Source organism: Amblyraja radiata, chromosome 22 (genome assembly GCF_010909765.2).
Source record: "Amblyraja radiata isolate CabotCenter1 chromosome 22, sAmbRad1.1.pri, whole genome shotgun sequence".
NCBI classification, from domain to species: Eukaryota; Metazoa; Chordata; class Chondrichthyes; order Rajiformes; family Rajidae; genus Amblyraja; species Amblyraja radiata.
Genome location: NC_045977.1, coordinates 24847685 through 24867187, shown reverse-complemented (window position 1 = coordinate 24867187; position 19503 = coordinate 24847685). Strand labels below are relative to the sequence as shown.

General features: G+C 41.4%; 1 protein-coding gene across 1 annotated transcript in view; it reads left to right on the top strand.

The window, feature by feature from the left end:
* The window catches only part of LOC116985771 (Grid2 interacting protein), a 107065-nt gene extending 87562 nt beyond the window's left edge, over positions 1-19503 (top strand). The window contains exons 19-23 of the mRNA XM_033040753.1: positions 2213-2299; positions 2724-2853; positions 7973-8091; positions 9042-9206; positions 16206-19503. Of these exons, the coding sequence (XP_032896644.1) occupies positions 2213-2299; positions 2724-2853; positions 7973-8091; positions 9042-9206; positions 16206-16277 (573 nt within the window). The 3' untranslated portion in view covers positions 16278-19503. The remainder of the gene's footprint in view (positions 1-2212; positions 2300-2723; positions 2854-7972; positions 8092-9041; positions 9207-16205) is intronic.

The window sequence follows — 19503 nt, the reverse complement described above, 5'->3', positions numbered from 1 at the left end:
AAAAGAGAGATCTACAATAATTATTCGCAGCATGGAGTAAATGAGGTGCTTGAGGAGTATAAAGAATGTAAAAAGAATCTTAAGAAATAAATTAGAAAAGCTAAAAGAAGATATGAGGTTGCTTTGTCAAGTAAGGTGAAAGTAAATCCAAAGGGTTTCTACAGCTATATTAATAGCAAAAGGATAACGAGGGATAAAATTGGTCCATTAGAGAGACAGAGTGGACAGCTATCTGCAGAGCCAAAAGAGATGGGGGAGATATTGAACAATTTATTTTCTTAGGTATTCACCAAGGAGAAGGATATTGAATTATGTTAGGTAAGGGAAACAAGTAGCGTAGCTATGGAAACTATGAGATTCAAAGAAAAAGAAGTCCTGACACTTTTGAAAAATATAAAAGTGGATAAGTTTCCAGGTCCTGACAGGATATTCCCTAGGACATTGAGGGAAGTTAGTGTAGAAATAGCAGGGGCTATGACAGAAATATTTCAAATGTCATTAGAAACGGGAATAGTGCCCAAGGATTGGCGTACTGTGCATGTTGTTCCATTGTTTAAAAAGGGTAAGAGTAAACCTAGCAATTATAGACCTGTTAGTTTGACATCAGTGGTGGGCAAATTAATGGAAAAGATACTTAGAGATAATATATATAAGCATCTGGATAAACAGGGTCTGATTAGGAACAGTCAACATGGATTTGTGCCTGGAAGGTCATGTTTGACTAATCTTCTTGAATTTTTTGAAGAGGTTACTAGGTAAATTGATGAGGGTAAAGCAGTGGATGTTGTCTATATGGACTTTAGTAAGGCCTTTGACAAGGTTCCTCATGGAAGGTTGGTTAAGAAGGTTCAATTGTTGGGTATTAATGCAGGAGTAGCAAGATGGATTCAACATTGGCTGAATGGGAGATGCCAGAGAGGAATGGTGGATGGCTGTTTGTCAGGTTGGAGGCAGGTGACTAGTGGGGTGCCTCAGGGATCTGTGTTGGGTTCACTGTTGTTTGTCATGTACATCAATGATCTGGATGATGGTGTGGTAAATTGGATTAGTAAGTATGCAGATGATACTAAGATAGGTGGTGTTGTGGATAATGAAGTAGATTTCCAAAGTCTACAGAGAGATTTAGGCCATTTGGAAGAATGGGCTGAAATATGGCAGATGGAGTTTAATGCTGATAAGTGTGAGGTGCTACATCTTGGCAGGACAAATCAAAATAGGACGTACATGGTAAATGGTAGCGAATTTAGGAATACAGTTGAACAGAGGGATCTAGGAATAACTGTGCATAGTTCCCTGAAGGTGGAATCTCATGTAGATAGGGTGGTCAAGAAAGCTTTTGGTATGCTAGTCTTTATAAATCAGAGCATTGAGTATAGAAGTTGGGATGTAATGTTAAAATTGTACAAGGCATTGGTGAGACCAATTCTGGAGTATGGTGTACAATTTTGGTTGCCCAATTATAGGAAGGATGTCAACAAAATAGAGAGAGTACAGAGGAGATTTACTAGAATGTTGCCTGGGTTTCAGCAACTAAGTTACAGAGAAAGGTTGAATAAGTTAGGTCTTTATTCTTTGGAGCGCAGAAGGTTAAGGGGGGGACTTGATAGACGTCTTTAAAATGATGAGAGGGATAGACAGAGTTGACGTGGATAAGCTTTTCCCATTGAGAGTAGGGAAGATTCAAACAAGAGGACATGACTTCAGAATTAAGGGACAGAAGTTTAAGGGTAACATGAGGGGGAACTTATTTACTCAGAGAGTGGTAGCTGTGTGGAATGAGCTTCCAGTGGAGGTGGTGGAGGCAGGTTCGATTTTCTCATTTAAAAATAAATTGGATAGGTATATGGATGGGAACGGAATGGAGGATTATGGTCTGAGTGCAGGCAGATGGGACATGGGGAAAATAAGTGTTCGGCACGGACTTGTAGGGCCGAGATGGCCTGTTTCGGTGCTGTAATTGTTATATGTTATATGGTTATAAGGAGAACACCTGGATCCCTCACCATCGTGCATACCATTCTGAGCCTAGACTGGCGCCATCCAAAGCCTGTAAATTTCAGCTGACAAGGGTTAAGCAATTCTGACAAGTGCAGGGATCTTCCATTTTATGGTGTCTTTAATTTGGCCAGTATTAACAAATCCAGAAGAGAATGTAAAGAACTATATTTTAAATATATAAAGAATAATCATATCTTCACTTGTATTTTGACAGTTTGTTCTTGCAATGGGAAATTACCTCAATAATGGACCGCCTAAGAGTCCCAAAACCACAGGATTTAAAATTAATTTCCTGACAGAGGTAAGTGACCTGACTAAGCCGAAGCTGGGTACAAAAGTAATTAGGTGATGAGTCAGTGTCAGTATTAAACATGGTTCCCTAGAGGAGTACATTTCTAATTGGCTGAGTGTAAAGACAAAATTATATTGGTGTTACTGGCCAATATCGGGAGAGATGAGCGATTAACGGCTGTTGTAAATTCTGTTGCGGGGGGGGGGGGGGGGGGGGGGGGGGGGGGGGGATGGGGGAATTCAGGTGTGGAGAGAGGGTTGTTAGTTAATGGGTGTTATTTTGAACAAAAGTTAATGCTTGTTAATGTCAATAGTCCCGGCAGGAGAGGAGGGTAATGTGTAAATGTGCTTGTTTGTGTTTGGCCAGCGGTGAAGGCTGCTTCATTTTTGCTTACATGCAACGTGTTAGAAATGTTTTCATGTTTCTCTTCCAGCTCGACACAACGAAAACTGTAGATGGGAAATCTACGTTCTTGCACATTCTTGCCAAATCACTAGGCCAGCACTTTCCTGAGCTGCTGGATTTTGCCAAGGAGATTCCTGCGGTGGCATTTGCTGCAAAAGGTTAGTTAAAATCACTAATTAGACTCTTCCTGAGGAGAGTGACTGAATGTGTTCAGATTATATGATAACCCAAATGATGCAAATGTTTACTTTGGCAAGAACCTATTTGATGGAACTTTTTGAGCCCTCCACATTTTTAAAAATGATGTTGTGGTTCTTCTCTTTCATGCCTCCTCTACCAAATGGTCTACCTGTGATGCTCATTTTGGATCCTAATCACATTCTGGATCCCATGTGATTTCATCTTTTGGACCGAACTACCATGCGGGACCTTGTCAAAAACCCTGCCCAGTCCATGTAGACAATGCCTACTCATCTACTTTCAACACTGCTCTTAATTACCTCTTCAAAACAAAATCAATTAAGTTTGTGAGACACAATTCTCACAGGCAAAGCTATGATATCATTTATCGATCTTTGCCTTTCCAAACGAGGATAGATCCTGTCTCTCAGAATCCCTTCTAGTAATTTAACCAACACTGATGCTAGGCTCAACAGCCTGTAGTTCCCTGGCTGGTCCTTGTAGAATTACTTAAATAAAAGCACAACATTGGCTACCCTCCAGTCTCCCGGTACCTCACCAATGGCCGAGGAAGATATACAAATCTCTGCCAGGCACCAGCAATTTCTGCCCTGGCTTCCAACAGTGTCCTTGGATATATTTGGTTAGTCTCTGAAGACATCCACTTTTATACACCTCAAAACTGCCAATACCGCCTCATTCATCATATGTTGCAGGACATAGTGTTCTCTTCCCTGAACTCTCTAGCTTCATAATCTTCTCCATGATAAGTACAGCTGAGAAGTATTGATTTAAGACATCATCAACTCGGATGGCAGAGCAAAGTCTTTCCAAGAAGCACAGCGAGAGGAGGTATGATAGAGGAATCTGACACTCCCGCATCCTTCCAGTACTGTATGTGAATTGAGCTGCTGGTAGTAGCAATGTTACAACATTTTGAGATTTAAAAAATCAAGTCTTTAATTTATCCCATCAGATAAAGCATAAAATGAAGTTTAATTGAACACCTAATTCACTTTCATATCTTCAGTATTAAAAAAGTTATGGCCATTTTCACACTCGGAAATTGGCATCTTGTTCCCTATTGCTTTTTCATTGACTTAACACAAAAGCTGTGATAGAGAACTGAAAGAAAATTTCAGTTATTATAGATTGAAGCATTCTGAAACAAATATGAAACAATTTTACTTAGATGACTTGAAATTAAAGCATATCATTAGTTAGTTACCTAATTGTAGCTAATTACAAAATTCAATGACTAGATCTAAACATCTGTCCATTTCTTAAGAATGGATTAACATTTTATCACAATTATTATATTATATAGGTATTATCACAAATTTTGAGAAATATTTAGACAGGTACATGGATACGATGTTTGGAGGGTTATGGGCCAAATGCAGGCAGGTGGGACTTGTGTTAATGGGACATGTTAGTTGGAGTGGGCAAGTTGGACCAAAGTATGATCAGTGACTCTAACAGCTGACAAATTCTGACACATCTAATCTCTTAGCACCATGACAGTTTAAGTTAATATCAGGGAAGTTAAAGTCACCTACTAATGCAATCCTATTATTTCTTCAGCTACCTGCACTCTCCCTACATATTTGTTCTTGTAATTCCTGCTGACTATCGGCAGGGCTTATAGTACAGTTCTTTCAAAGAGATGACCCCTTTTTACTTTTAGGTTTTACCCATGTAACCTCAATTTACTACGCCCAAGAAGATCTCCTCTTACTAGAGCAATGATGTTCTCACTAATCAAAAACATAACTCCCCCACTTCTCTTACTTTCACAGCTATCATGCCTGAAGTATCTGTTCCCTGGAGCATTGAGCGGCCAGTTCTACCGCTCTCTCTACCACATTTCTGTAATGGCTATAATATTCCAGTCCCATGTGCCGATCCATGCCCTGAGTCCATCCAGATTTCTGTGCCTTGAACTTTGTGGATGGACAAAGGCTTTGAGGATGCAGCTGGTGAAAGAACCCCTAGGTCACCCTTCTTGAATTCTCCTGTTAATAATGCCCCCCCCCCCCCCAGATCCTGTATGTTGTAGAAACATAGAAACATAGAAATTAGGTGTAGTAGGCCATTCGGCCCTTTGAGCCTGCACCGCCATTCAATATGATCATGGCTGACCATCCAACTCAGTATCCCGTACCTGCCTTCTCTCCATACCCTCTGATCCCCTTAGCCACAAGGGCCACATCTAACTCCCTCTTAAATATAGCCAATGAACTGGCCTCGACTACCCTCTGTGGCAGAGAGTTCCAGAGATTCACCACTCTCTGTGTGAAAAAAGTTCTTCTCATCTCGGTTTTAAAGGATTTCCCCCTTATCCTTAAGCTGTGACCCCTTGTCCTGGACTTCCCCAACATCGGGAGCAATCTTCCTGCATCTAGCCTGTCCAACCCCTTAAGAATTTTATAAGTTTCTATAAGATCCCCTCTCAATCTCCTAAATTCTAGAGAGTATAAACCAAGTCTATCCAATCTTTCTTCATAAGACAGTCCTGACATCCCAGGAATCAGTCTGGTGAACCTTCTCTGCACTCCCTCTATGGCAATAATGTCCTTCCTCAGATTTGGAGACCAAAACTGTACGCAATACTCCAGGTGTGGTCTCACCAAGACCCTGTACAACTGCAGTAGAACGTCCCTGCTCCTATACTCAAATCCTTTTGCTATGAAAGCTAACATACCATTCGCTTTCTTCACTGCCTGCTGCACCTGCATGCCTACTTTCAATGACTGGTATACCATGACACCCAGGTCTCGCTGCATCTCCCCTTTTCCTAGTCGGCCACCATTTAGATAATAGTCTGCTTTCTTGTTTTTGCCACCAAAATGGATAACCTCACATTTATCCACATTATACTGCATCTGCCAAACATTTGCCCACTCACCCAGCCTATCCAAGTCACCTTGTAGTCTCCTAGCATCCTCCTCACAGCTAACACTGCCCCCCAGCTTAGTGTCATCCGCAAACTTGGAGATATTGCCTTCAATTCCCTCATCCAGATCATTAATATATATTGTAAATAGCTGGGGTCCTAGCACTGAGCCTTGCGGTACCCCACTAGTCACTGCCTGCCATTGTGAAAAGGACCCGTTTACTCCTACTCTTTGCTTCCTGTTTGCCAGCCAGTTCTCTATCCACATCAATACTGAACCCCCAATGTCGTGTGCTTTAAGTTTGTATACTAATCTCTTATGTGGGACCTTGTCGAAAGCCTTCTGGAAGTCCAGATACACCACATCCACTGGTTCTCCCCTATCCACGCTACTAGTTACATCCTCGAAAAATTCTATAAGATTCGTCAGACATGATTTACCTTTTGTAAATCCATGCTGACTTTGTCCAATGATTTCACCACTTTCCAAATGTGCTGCTATCCCATCTTTAATAACTGACTCTAGCAGTTTCCCCACTACCGATGTTAGACTAACTGGTCTGTAAATCCCCGTTTTCTCTCTCCCTCCCTTCTTAAAAAGTGGGGTTACGTTTGCTACCCGCCAATCCTCAGGAACTACTCCAGAATCTAAAGAGTTTTGAAAGATTATTACTAATGCATCCACTATTTCTGGAGCTACTTCCTTAAGTACTCTGGGATGCAGCCTATCTGGCCCTGGGGATTTATCGGCCTTTAATCCATTCAATTTACCCAACACCACTTCCCGGCTAACCTGGATTTCACTCAATTCCTCCAACTCCTTTGTCCCCTGCTATTTCCGGCAGATTATTTATGTCTTCCTTAGTGAAGACGGAACCAAAGTAGTTATTCAATTGGTCCGCCATATCCTTGTTCCCCATGATCAACTCACCTGTTTCTGACTGCAAGGGACCTACATTTGTTTTAACTAATCTCTTTCTTTTCACATATCTATAAAAACGTTTGCAGTCAGTTTTTATGTTCCCTGCCAGTTTTCTTTCATAATCTATTTTTCCTTTCCTAATTAAGCCCTTTGTCCTCCTCTGCTGGTCTCTGAATTTCTCCCAGTCCTCCGGTATGCTGCTTTTTCTGGCTAATTTGTACGCATCATCCTTCGCTTTGATACTATCCCTGATTTCCCTTGTTATCCACAGATGTACTACCTTCCCTGATTTATTCTTTTGCCAAACTGGGATGAACAATTTTTGTAGTTCATCCATGCAGTCTTTAAATGTCTTCCATTGCATATCCACCGTCAACCCTTTTAGAATTAATTGCCAGTCAATCTTGGCCAATTCACGTCTCATACCCTCAAAGTTACCTTTCTTTAAGTTCAGAACCATTGTTTCTGAATTAACAATGTCACTCTCTATCCTAATGAAGAACTCAACCATATTATTGTCAACAAGACTGCTAACTAACCCTTCCTCATTACTCAATACCCAGTCTAAAATAGCCTGCTCTCTCGTTGGTTACTCTACATGTTGATTTAGATAACTATCCCGCATACATTCCAAGAAATCCTCTTCCTCAGCACCCCTGCCAATTTGATTCACCCAATCTATATGTAGATTGAAGTCACCCATTATAACGGTTTTGCCTTTGTCGCACGCATTTCTAATTTCCTGTTTGATACCATCTCCAACTTCACTACTACTGTTAGGTGGCCTGTACACAACACCCACCAGCGTTTTCTGCCCCTTAGTGTTTCGCAGCTACCCATACCGATTCCACATCCTCCAAACTAATGTCCTTCCTACAGCCTTGTGTGCCAGTAGTGATGGTGTTCCTGAATACTAAGGGAAGTTGAATTGGAGATAATAATTGCCTGGCAATTAACCTGAATTTTGAAGCTTTACTAGGTTCCTCCTGTATAATGCGAAGAGTAAGATGTGATATTTGTGCTTTTGTTCTATTTATAAAATTAATTTCCAATATAGTCATAATAAAAAGTGATATTCCCCGTTTGCAGACATTTTGTGACGGTAGCAGCTAGTAGCTAAAAACAATTATAAACAACATTTATTGTTCAGTTCACAGCCTTGTCGTGCTTTTCATGTTATGACAAAAAGCAACTTACCCTTTCTCAGAGAGGGGAGAATTGACTCAGTCTTGGACAGGATAAAGAACTGAAAAATATAAATCTCTTCCTTTTTTTCTAGTTAATCAGAGAACAATAACTGCTGAAATTATTGACATCCACTCAACCAGGAAGGAAATAGAGACAGCCTGTGAGAACATAACTGTGACTGATGAAGACAGATTTGCTGCAGTCATGACTGTATCCTTCCAGACAGGGACTCTACTGTCCAATATCTCTGTACTCTTCTTATTTATCCTTTTGCCTGTAGGGGATAGGAGGAGAATTTGCTAAAATATTTTCTCATTTGTTGCTGGAATATTGTCTTTTTATGCCTCTTCTAGAAGATGGTGGCATTGAAATTCTAAGACAATGCAAAGGATGCACTAGATGGGCATTGATGGTGTGCAATTTCTTGCTCATGAGCATCACCATACAAACTTTGGTTACCCTTGATAACTAATCCATAATCAAGTGGCAGCGGAAAGTCCCTGGAGTGTGGTCCTCCACCGCAGAGCTTTTGTATTGGCTACACTAAACTTACTTTAAGCCAAACCTCAGCACATACCCATGTAGTCTGGAATGGGCCAGCTGATAACATTCCATTATGGACATCTCACTCTGCTCAGAGACCAACAGATTTCTGACAGACCAAAGAGCATCTTTCATGAATTGATGGTTTACCGGCAGCTGCTGATGTCCGTCTCCGAGTCTGTCTCAGGGAACAGCCCATAATTCAAAGAGTACTCTGTTATGCAGTTGGTCAGAATGAACCATGATCAGAACATTTGCATCCTTCTCCAGACCCTCTTCACAAATCCACACTCTGTGAAGAACAGGGCAGCTGTGCAAAGGGCAGTGTTCATTGGGAGTAAGACTCCCACAGTTATTTGCCAGTTATTTCTAATCGCACTTGAATTGATGGTTGCTGGAATATTCCAGTGGTTGAAATATTTATATTTAGTCCAGACTGAGTAAGGACAGCAGACTTCATCCTGAAGGATACTAGTGAATCAGATGGGTTTTTACCACAGTCAGGTAGTTGTTTGGTTATTATTACTAATCATTAAAGAATGTGCTGCCTTGCAGTTGGCTGTGGGATGGACTGGGTCAATGTTATCGCATTGTTACCTTCTTAACCAGAATGTCAGTCATTCCTGGGTGATGCCCAACCCCTCATTGCCTCCCTCGACTCCTTGCAGAATCGAGCCATCGAGGAGTTCAATAATGTCTCAACATTCTTTGGGGAAGATTCAAAGGCGACCACAACAGAAGCTTTCTTTGGTATATTTGCAGAATTTATCACAAAGTTTGAGGTGAGGTTTGGCATTACATCAAATATTTCCAAAATGTCTTGACCAAATATAATCGTACTTTTATATCCCTATAAAATGGCAACAATTTTCATCCTTTACAATTTTATGAACATGGCAGTAGGTGGTGCTTGTTCTGAAGAGGATGTGGGGTTCGAAGCTCAGGTCAGCGTCAAACAATTCTGAACCTAATGCAACAAAAAAAGAACTGCAGATGCTGGTTTATACCAAGGATAGACACAAAATGCTGGAGTAACTCAGTGGACCAGGCACCATCTCTGGAGAAAGTGGATAGGTAACATTTCAGGTTGGCACCCTTCTTCAGACTAAGTGACCCAGTCCACCCCACATCCAACTGTCTGGTTCAGTCACAGAAAAGGTGCCTGGCTGGCGAAGAGGGTGTAAAACATATGGTGGCAATAAGATTCAAAAAGCTATGGCTGGCAGAGGCATTAAAAAAGAAGTATGTCGAGAGAGAATTTGGAATTGTAATCATCAGTGGTGGTGAATATGCTGGAGTCCATGATAAAAGATGGAAAAGCTGAGCACTTGGAGAAGTGAGACAGGAGACAAGAGTGTTTAATTGTCATATGTAATGGAAAAGAGCAAGAAATTCTTACTTGTTGCCACTTAACAGGTACATTTACACAACAGCACACAAAAAAACAGGTTGGCACAGCTGGTACAGATGCCTCACAGCATCAGAGACCTGGGTTTGATCCTGGCATCTGGTGCTGCGTGGAGTTTGCATGTTCTCCCTGTGGCAACGTGGGTTTCTTCCAGGTGCTCCGGTTTCCTGTCACACCACAAAGACCTGTGAATTTGTATGTTAATTGGCCTCTATAAATTGCCCCAAGTATGTAGGGGGTCAATGCAAAACTGGGCTAACAACCAGTGTGAATGGGTGATCGATGGTTGGCATGGACTCGGGCTACTGAAGGGCCTATTTCCATGTTGTATCTTTCAACCTGTCAGTATAATAATCGATAATACAATAAATGAATAATATAATAATGCAAAACTGAAATCCATAGTGCAACCAAAGACACAGCCCATAGAAGATCACAGTTGCTGAGGTAGTGGTTATTGTTGTGCATACAGTTGTGCAGTGTTCAAGAGCCTGCTGGTTGTTGGGAAGAAGCTAGTTCTTGAATCTGTTTTTAGGCTCCTGGTAATCCCGATGGTATTTGCAAAACGAGAGCATGGCTAGAGCCAGGATCAGACAAAGTCAACATGGATTGTGAAAGGGAAAATATGTTTGACAAACATAACTTTCCAACTCTGTAAACCTGATCCCACTACTGGAAATCTCCAAAGAATGTAACGAGAGGAAAAGATGAAACAGAACCATGGACTTCCAGAAAGCTTTTGACAATTTCCAACATAAATGATTCATGTGCAGAATTAAACTACTTTAGATTGGGGTAAAGTGCTGACACGAACAGAGAGCTGGTTGGTTGAGAGGAAGCAAAGAGTAGGAATTAATTCATCTTTTTCTAAGTGGCTGGCAGTGACTAATGAGTACAACTGGGATATGTTTTGGACAAGAGAATTAAATGTAGCATCTCCAAGTTTGCAGTTGATACCAATCTGCATGGGAGGGTGTGCCTTGAGAAGAATGCAGAGAAGCTGCAGGTTGAGGGAGTGGGTAGATACATCATAGTTGCAGTGTAATGTGGATAAATATGAAGTTATCCGCCTTGGTAATCACAGGATGGCAGATTCTCATCTGAATGGTGATAGATTGGGAGAGGTAGAGGTGCAGCCAGACTTTGGTATTCTTGGTCACCAATTCAATGAACTGAAGATTCAGGTGTAACAAATGATTAAGAAGAAAAATGGCGTGTTGGCCCTCCCAATCAGAGGATTGGAGTACAGGAGCAGGTTTTGTCATGCTGCAATTGTACAGGGCCTTGGTGACCTTGAGCATAATGTGCAGTTTTGTTCTCCTTATCTGAGGAAATGTTTTTTCTGCACAGAAATTTAATTGAAGGTTCAGCAGATTTGTACCCTGCGGCAGCAGGACTGATATTTGAAGATAATTTGGGAAAATTAGGCCCGTATTTACGAGAGTTTAGAAGAATGAGAGGAAAGCTCAATCACATCTGCAAAATTCTAACAGGATCTGGGAGATTCAATGCAGGAAGGATGTTCCTGATGATAAGGGAATGAAGGACCAAGGGTCACAGTCTAAGTATATGAAGTAGGCCATTTAACATTGAAAGAAAGAGAAATTCTTTCTCCCAAAGAATGGTGTACCTGTGGAATTCTCTACCACTGAAAGTAGTTGAAGCCAAATCATTAAATATATTCAAACATGAGTTTTCCCAGGGCTGATATGTGAAGAAATCTGGAACGGGGTACAAAATTTGGATGATTAGCCATGATATATTGAATGACAGAGAAGGCTTGAATGGCCAAATTGTACTGCTGCTTCTATTTTTCTATCGTCAACCAACAATGTGAAGGCCATGAGGACTCAAGAAATGTGGTGGAGAGCTACATGTGCAAGTTCTTGTATATTGATGATGGAGATGGGATAGTTGTGGGAATATGTGAATTATTTCCCAAAGTTTTCTGTTAGTTTTAAAGGAGAGTTGAGATTCATAATAAGATAACAGCATTAAAATCTTGGTATTTAGCAATAGAAAAAGCAATACAGATGATCTTCTGTTCAAGGGAGAGAGACATGTGGGTCACGCTAAGGAAGGGCAAGGGGCAGAGGCAGGGACGAGTGAATACTCCAATGTCGGTACACCTTGCAAATAAGTACTCCTGTTTGAGTACAGATGGGGGTGACTGCCTGCCCGGGGGTAGCAACAGCGGACGGGCCTCCAGCACAGAGACCGGTCCTGTTGCTCCGAAAGGTAGGGACAAAAAGAAGAGGGCAATAGTAATTGGGGACTCTATTGTTAGGGGGTCGGATAGGCGATTCTGTGGATGCAGTCGGGAGACCAGGATGGTGGTCTGCCTCCCTGGTGCCAAGGTCTCGGACGTGTCTCAACGCGTCCAAGATATCCTGAAATCAGAGGGAGAGGAGCCTGAGGTCGTGGTACATATAGGTACCAATGACATAGGTAAAAAAAGCGAAAAAGGTCCTGAAGGGAGGATTTAGGGAGTTGGGAAGAGAGTTAAGGAAAAGGACCAAAAAGGTAACAATCTCAGGATTACTGCCTGTGTCACGCGACAGTGAGAGTAGGAATGGAGCGAGGTGGAGGATAAATGCGTGGCTGAAAGACTGGTGCAGAGGGCAGGGATTCAAGTTTCTGGATCATTGGGACTTCTTTTGGGGAAGGTGGGACCTGTACAGAAAGGATGGGTTGCACTTGAGCCCGAGGGGGACCAATATCCTGGCGGGGAAATTTGCAAAGGCTACTGGGGAGACTTTAAACTAGAATGGTTGGGGCGAGGGATTCAAATAGAGAAAGCTAGTAGACAGAATGGGAGGCAGGAAGCAGAAAAGGGAAGCACTCGGACACAAGAGGAGAAAGAAGGAAAAGGAAATAAACAGAGAATAAGAGGCGGGGGGTTTCTTAAATGTGCATATTTTAATGCTAGGAGCATTGTAAGAAAGGTGTATGAGCTTAGAGTCTGGATAGACACCTGGAAGTATGATGTTGTGGCGATCAGTGAAACATGGTTGCAGGAGGGCTGTGATTGGAAACTAAATATTCCAGGATTTCATAGCTTCAGGTGTGATAGAATTGGAGGGGCAAGAGGTGGAGGTGTTGCATTGCTAGTCAGGGAAGATATTACAGCAGTGCTTTGGCTGGATAGATTGGAGGGCTCATCTAGGGAGGCTATTTGGGTGGAACTGAGAAGTGGGAAAGGTGTAGCAACACTTATAGGGGTGTATTATAGACCGCCAAATGGGGACCGAGAATTGGAAGAGCAAATATGTAAGGAGATAGCAGATATTAGTAGTAAGCACAAGGTAGTGATTGTGGGAGATTTCAATTTTCCACACATAGACTGGGAAACACATTCTGTAAATGGGCTGGATGGTTTGGAGTTTGTAAAATGTGTGCAGGATAGTTTTTTGCAGCAATACATAGAGGTACCTACTAGAGATGGGGCAGTGCTGGACCTCCTGTTAGGAAATGAGACTGGACAGGTGGCGAAGGTATGCGTTGGGGAGCACTTCGGGTCCAGTGATCACAATACCATTAGTTTCAATATAATTATGGAGAGGGTCAGAACTGAACCTAGGGTTGAGATTTTTGATTGGAGAAAGGCTAACTTTGATGAGATGCGAAATGATTTAAAAGGAGTGAACTGGGACATTTTGTTTTATGGGAAGGATGTAGAAGAGAAATGGAGGACATTTAAAGGGGAAATTTTAAGAGTACAGACTCTTTATGTTCCTGTTCGGTTGAAAGGAAACAGTAAAAATTGGAAAAGCCCTGTTTTTCAAGGGAAATTGGACCTTGTTCGGAAAAAGAGGGAGATCTACAATAATTATAGGCAGCATGAAGTAAATGAGGTGCTTGAGGAGTATAAGGAATGTAAAAAGAATCTTAAGAAAGAAATTAGAGAAGCTAAAAGAAGACATGAGGTTGCTTTGGCAAGTAAGGTGAAAGTAAATCCAAAGGGTTTCTACAGCTATATTAATAGCAAAAGGATAACGAGGGATAAAATTGGTCCATTGGAGAGACAGAGTGGACAGCTATCTGCAGAGCCAAAAGAGATGGGGGAGATATTGAACAATTTCTTTTCTTCGGTATTCACCAAGGAGAAGGATATTAAATTATGTGAGGTAAGGGAAACTAGTAGAGTAGCTATGGATACTATGAGTTTCAAAGTAAAAGAAGTACTGACACTTTTGAAAAATATAAAAGTGGATAAGTCTCCAGGTCCTGACGGGATATTCCCTAGGACATTGAGGGAAGTTAGTGTAGAAATAGCCGGGGCTATGACAGAAATATTTCAAATGTCATTAGAAACGGGAATAGTCCCCGAGGATTGGCGTACTGCGCATGTTGTTCCATTGTTTAAAAAGGGTTCTAAGAGCAAACCTAGTAATTATGGACCTGTTAGTTTGACTTCAGTGGTGGGCAAATTAATGGAAAAGATACTTAGAGATAATATATATAAGCATCTGGATAAACAGGGTCTGATTAGGAACAGTCAACATGGATTTGTGCCTGGAAGGTCATGTTTGACTAATCTTCTTGAATTTTTTGAAGAGGTTACTAGGGAAATTGACGAGGGTAAAGCAGTGGATGTTGTCTATATGGGCTTTAGTAAGGCCTTTGACAAGGTTCCTCATGGAAGGTTGGTTAAGAAGGTTCAACTGTTGGGTATAAATGCAGGAGTAGCAAGATGGATTCAACAGTGGCTGAATGGGAGACGCCAGAGGGTAATGGTGGATGGCTGTTTGTCGGGTGGAGGCAGGTGACTAGTGGGGTGCCTCAGGGATCTGTGTTGGGTCCTTTGTTGTTTGTCATGTACATCAATGATCTGGATGAAGGTGTGGTAAATTGGACTAGTAAGTATGCAGATGATACCAAGATAGGGGGTGTTGTGGATAATGAAGAGGATTTCCAAAGTCTACAGAGTGATTTAGGCCATTTGGAAGAATGGGCTGAAAGATGGCAGATGGAGTTTAATGCTGATAAATGTGAGGTGCTACACCTTGGCAGGACAAATCAAAATAGGACGTACATGGTAAATGGTAGGGAATTGAAGAATGCAGTTGAACAGAGGGATCTGGGAATAACCGTGCATAGTTCCTTGAAGGTGGAATCTCATATAGATAGGGTGGTAAAGAAAGCTTTTGGTATGCTAGCCTTTATAAATCAGAGCATTGAGTATAGAAGCTCGGATGTAATGTTAAAATTGTACAAGGCATTGGTGAGACCAAATCTGTAGTATGGTGTACAATTTTATTCGCCCAATTATAGGAAGGATGTCAACAAAATAGAGAGAGTACAGAGGAGATTTACTAGAATGTTGCCTGGGTTTCAACAACTAAGTTACAGAGAAAGGTTGAGTAAGTTAGGTCTTTATTCTCTGGAGCGCAGAAGGTTAAGGGGGACTTGATAGAGGTCTTTGAAATGATGAGAGGGATAGACAGAGTTGATGTGGACAAGCTTTTCCCTTTGAGAATAGGGAAGATTCAAACAAGAGGATATGACTTCAGAATTAAGGGACAGAAGTTTAGGGGTAACATGAGGGGGAACTTCTTTACTCAGAGAGTGGTAGCGGTGTGGAATGAGCTTCCAGTGGAAGTGGTGGAGGCAGGTTCGTTGGTATCATTTAAAAATAAATTGGATAGGCATATGGATGAGAAGGGAATGGAGGGTTATGGTACGAGTGCAGGCAGGTGGGACTAAGGGAAAATAATTGTTCGGCACGGACTTGTAGGGCCGAGATGGCCTGTTTCCGTGCTATAATTGTTATATGTTATATGGTTATAAGGTAAATAGATTAGATACTGGGTCAGAAAGCATGAAATGAATGCAATGAGATCCCCATGGACAATTAGAAAGGATGATGGACATAGAGATTATTTCATGAGAATGAATGCTTCCTCAAATTTCAATTTCCGATGGGTGCGTATACTTTGCTGATAGAGGGATTTGTTCACACTAGCACTCCTCTGCTTGTCCTGTAGAGTCGCACATTGGGCCTCAATCTTAGTTAGTTTTTGGTTAATAAAATGAAGGATTGTCTTGAGTCCCATTGTGTGGCTTTGGCCCTGTAGATTGAGCATATCCAAAGGTCTGAGACTATCTGAAGATAACACCCAGTACAGTTTACCTTGCTGGTGTTAAACATTGCATCTCACTTTTTTACAGCAAAACTTAATTCCATCAATCACAATCCACTAGTTCAGACAGCTGGGTGACATAGAACAAACAGCCCAAGTATGACACCAGCTAACTCAGGCAACATGTTGAACAGTTATTTCTGTTGTAAGCCAAATACAATTAAAAGGTTTATGTGATGTTGATATAATCATGATGTTTTCATGATCTTCCGATGTTTTGTCTGTTACAGAGGGCATATAATGAGACTCGGGCCTCTGTGAACCTGCAGAACATGAAGGTGGTTTCCCCACTTGCCTGGTGACCTGAATGATGCTTCTCCATTTCCAGCACAGTTTTGTTCCAAAAAGTGCAATGTTACTTGATAGAGTAATATGATGGACAATCCCAGCAATGGAATCTCCCTGTGTAATGACAGTGCTTGTTTAAGGAATGTCCAATTGGAAGCAGCATCACCAACATCAACCAGATAACAGCATACCATCAGAGCTTGATGAAATCAACACATGATGGCTGCCTGTCACATGGCTGTCCCCAACTCGCAGAGTGCAAATATGTTTGGCACTTAAGTAAAAGCAGAAACTAAAATCAACTGCTGAACTTGTAGCCAAGACTGTTTCCTTCTGGAGAATGTTAATTATCAGTTCCCCTTCCTTTGATGAACCTGATTCCGCTGCTGAGGAGCAGTGCAAGTGCTGTCTTTTCCTTCCCTGCTCTCCTACTTTGTGCTCCCTTCACTCTTCAAATGTCCTAAAACTGAAAACTTTATCCAGTGCCTCACATTGTTCACTGCTTTCGTTGTTAGTAACTCTTACATTCCCACATCTTAAACAACTAATGGAACAGAAACTACAGAATCAACACCAGAGCATCAGAATCTCAGTGAAGTTCAGGACAAGCTGGTCCAGGTTATAATAATGGCATAGTTGAACCTGGAGCAGGTAGGCAAAAGTCAATAAGTTCACTTGACCAGTGGATAAGGAAAGTAGTTAAGGATAAGGTGTGTGCAGACAGGAACCGAGTCATTGCTTACCTCCATCGGCCTGAGTCTTTGAGTATAAGAGATGAGATGTCATGTTACAGCTGCATGCCACCATGCTAATAGCTGTATGGTTGACGATTGAATTCTGCTTTTAACTCTGAAGTACTTGTGCTTTTATTCTGGGCATGTGCCCAGGTGCCTGTTGGACCTGCCCTCCGCCCTATATTGGATTAGTTGGTCAGATGTTCACAGAGCTGAAGGATATGTTTGCAGCCCCTGGGCAGAGGATGGAAATATTCAGTTATAGGTCCTGCTGTCAGTCAGTAACGTCACCTGTAAGAAAGTCCAGATTTTGTGTGAGAAGCTCATGTTCCCTCTGATCAAACAGCCTGTCACCATAATGCTTCCACAATGGAATGAAGGGAAACTGGGGAGTGAACCTGGAACTACACTTAAAACTGGACACCCTGGGTGATTGGGGAGCCCATCAGTTACTGACAGCCAGAGCTGTGATCACTGGGCCTGCTTTTCCTGACACACATGAGGCAGTATGGCACCAAGCACTACTAGAATTTATTCCCACATATTCGTATTTTAAAAAGAGAAAATTCTCCTTATTACTACATCTTTGCTGAGTGAGGAATTAGGACATACAGCATAGAAATAGGCCATTCAGCCAAACATTCAAGATCTGCTTGTGCCTCCTGCCTTACCTCTTCCACCTCCATCACTTTACCCCTCCATTCCTTTCTCCAACACAGCTTTCCCAGCCACTTCTTCAATGTATCTACACAGTTTGCTTTAACAATCTATATGGGAGTGAGTTTCACTCCTTTGCTTTGGATAAACGATTTTCTGAAGTTCTTGGACAACCAATATATTGGCCTCTAAATCTTCTCTTCCTCACAAGTGCAAACATTCTCTTTGTCAATGCTTTCATCATTCTCAAGACACCTATTAGGTTATCACCAGCTTAATGTTTCAAGTAAAATGAAATCCAATCTGTTCATCCGTACCCCAAATGTATAATGCTTGTAAATCCTTCTGCACACTCTAGTCTCTCTGCATCATCATATGGTAAATTGAACTATATGTGGTATATCTTGGTTTTCTTTATTTAATGCTTAGCTAGGCTGTGATCTGACCTCAAGTGACAGCATATCACTTTGTTCTATGACTGAAGCGAAACTATTATCTTTCAAGTTATAAGGGATATTTCATCCAACCAAAATGCATTACCTTACATTTACCCGTGTCATACTTCATTTGCCAATTACTTGCTCCTTCTGCGAGTCTATTAATGTCCTCCTGTAATTCAGAGCTGTCCTCAGGGTGTTAACTGCCCCTCTAGTTTGCATTGCTTGTAAATAGAGAAATTGTGTTGCTGATCCTAGGGTATAAAGTGTTAATATAAGTTGTGAATAGTTGAGGTCCCACTTCCATGGCCTTCTTCCATGCCAGATGGCTACCTTTACACCACTCTCTGCTTTCTGACTTGCAATGCTTGTCCCCTGACTGCATTCTCAAGCAATGCTTGTTCCCTGACTGCATTCTCTGACCTTATTCATTAATCTGTTCGGAGGTACTGCCATGAAGGACTTTTCAAACCCAACCTACATATATCTACTGCAGTACTATTATCAACACTGTCTGTATTAATGTTACGACTAAACATTTTTATTATTACTTGTAGAATCTCTAGTCATTCGGTTCATTAAAGTTGAGTCACAATGAATTCAACTCCCTCTCATTCTATTCTTTTCTCATATTTGAACATGATGAACATCCACATATAACCTTGGAGCAGGAACAAGAATGAATGAAGTGGAAAGAGGGTACTGAAAATTAGCTGTTATGCAAGTGTTTAGCCCTGTTGTATTTTTTACTTGGTAATACAGAGCTCTCTCAAGGTGCTCTGTTTAGGATTTGCTAAGTATCTGCAAAGATTCCAGAAGAAGTAGAAAGTAGAAGTAGAAAGATAAAACTTTATTTGAAAGGTTGAATTGTTCCCTGTTAGCTTTGTGGCTGAAAATATTATTTATTTAAATAATGTAACATTTATAAAATGGAAAAGTACCAATCTTATTTATTTACTTCTCTTAATATACTGGAGCTCCCTTGTTTGTCCAGCACATAGTGCCTTACTGATTGGATCAATGTGCTAAATGGCTGTGGATCTGGAGGAGACCAAACATCTCAGCATATATTCAGCTCTTTGGATATGGTCCCTCAGATTATGGCACACAACCTTTCATTGAACCAACATCTTATTTCAACTCAACCCACTTTTCCATACACATCATCTTGTCTATTCGTGAGTGATTCTTTATTCAGATCTGTTGTGAAACAGGCATCGAGATCCCTCATCTGAATTGTACTGAGGATGATCTCTGCCTAACACTGAATCTAACAGCGTCAACATAGAAAAACAACACAGAAAAACATGATGCCAAATTAAACTAGTCTCCTGTCAGCACATGTTCCAAATCCCTTGCTTCTCTGCAAATCTATGTGCCTATCTAAAACCTTCTTAAACAGCATATCTGCC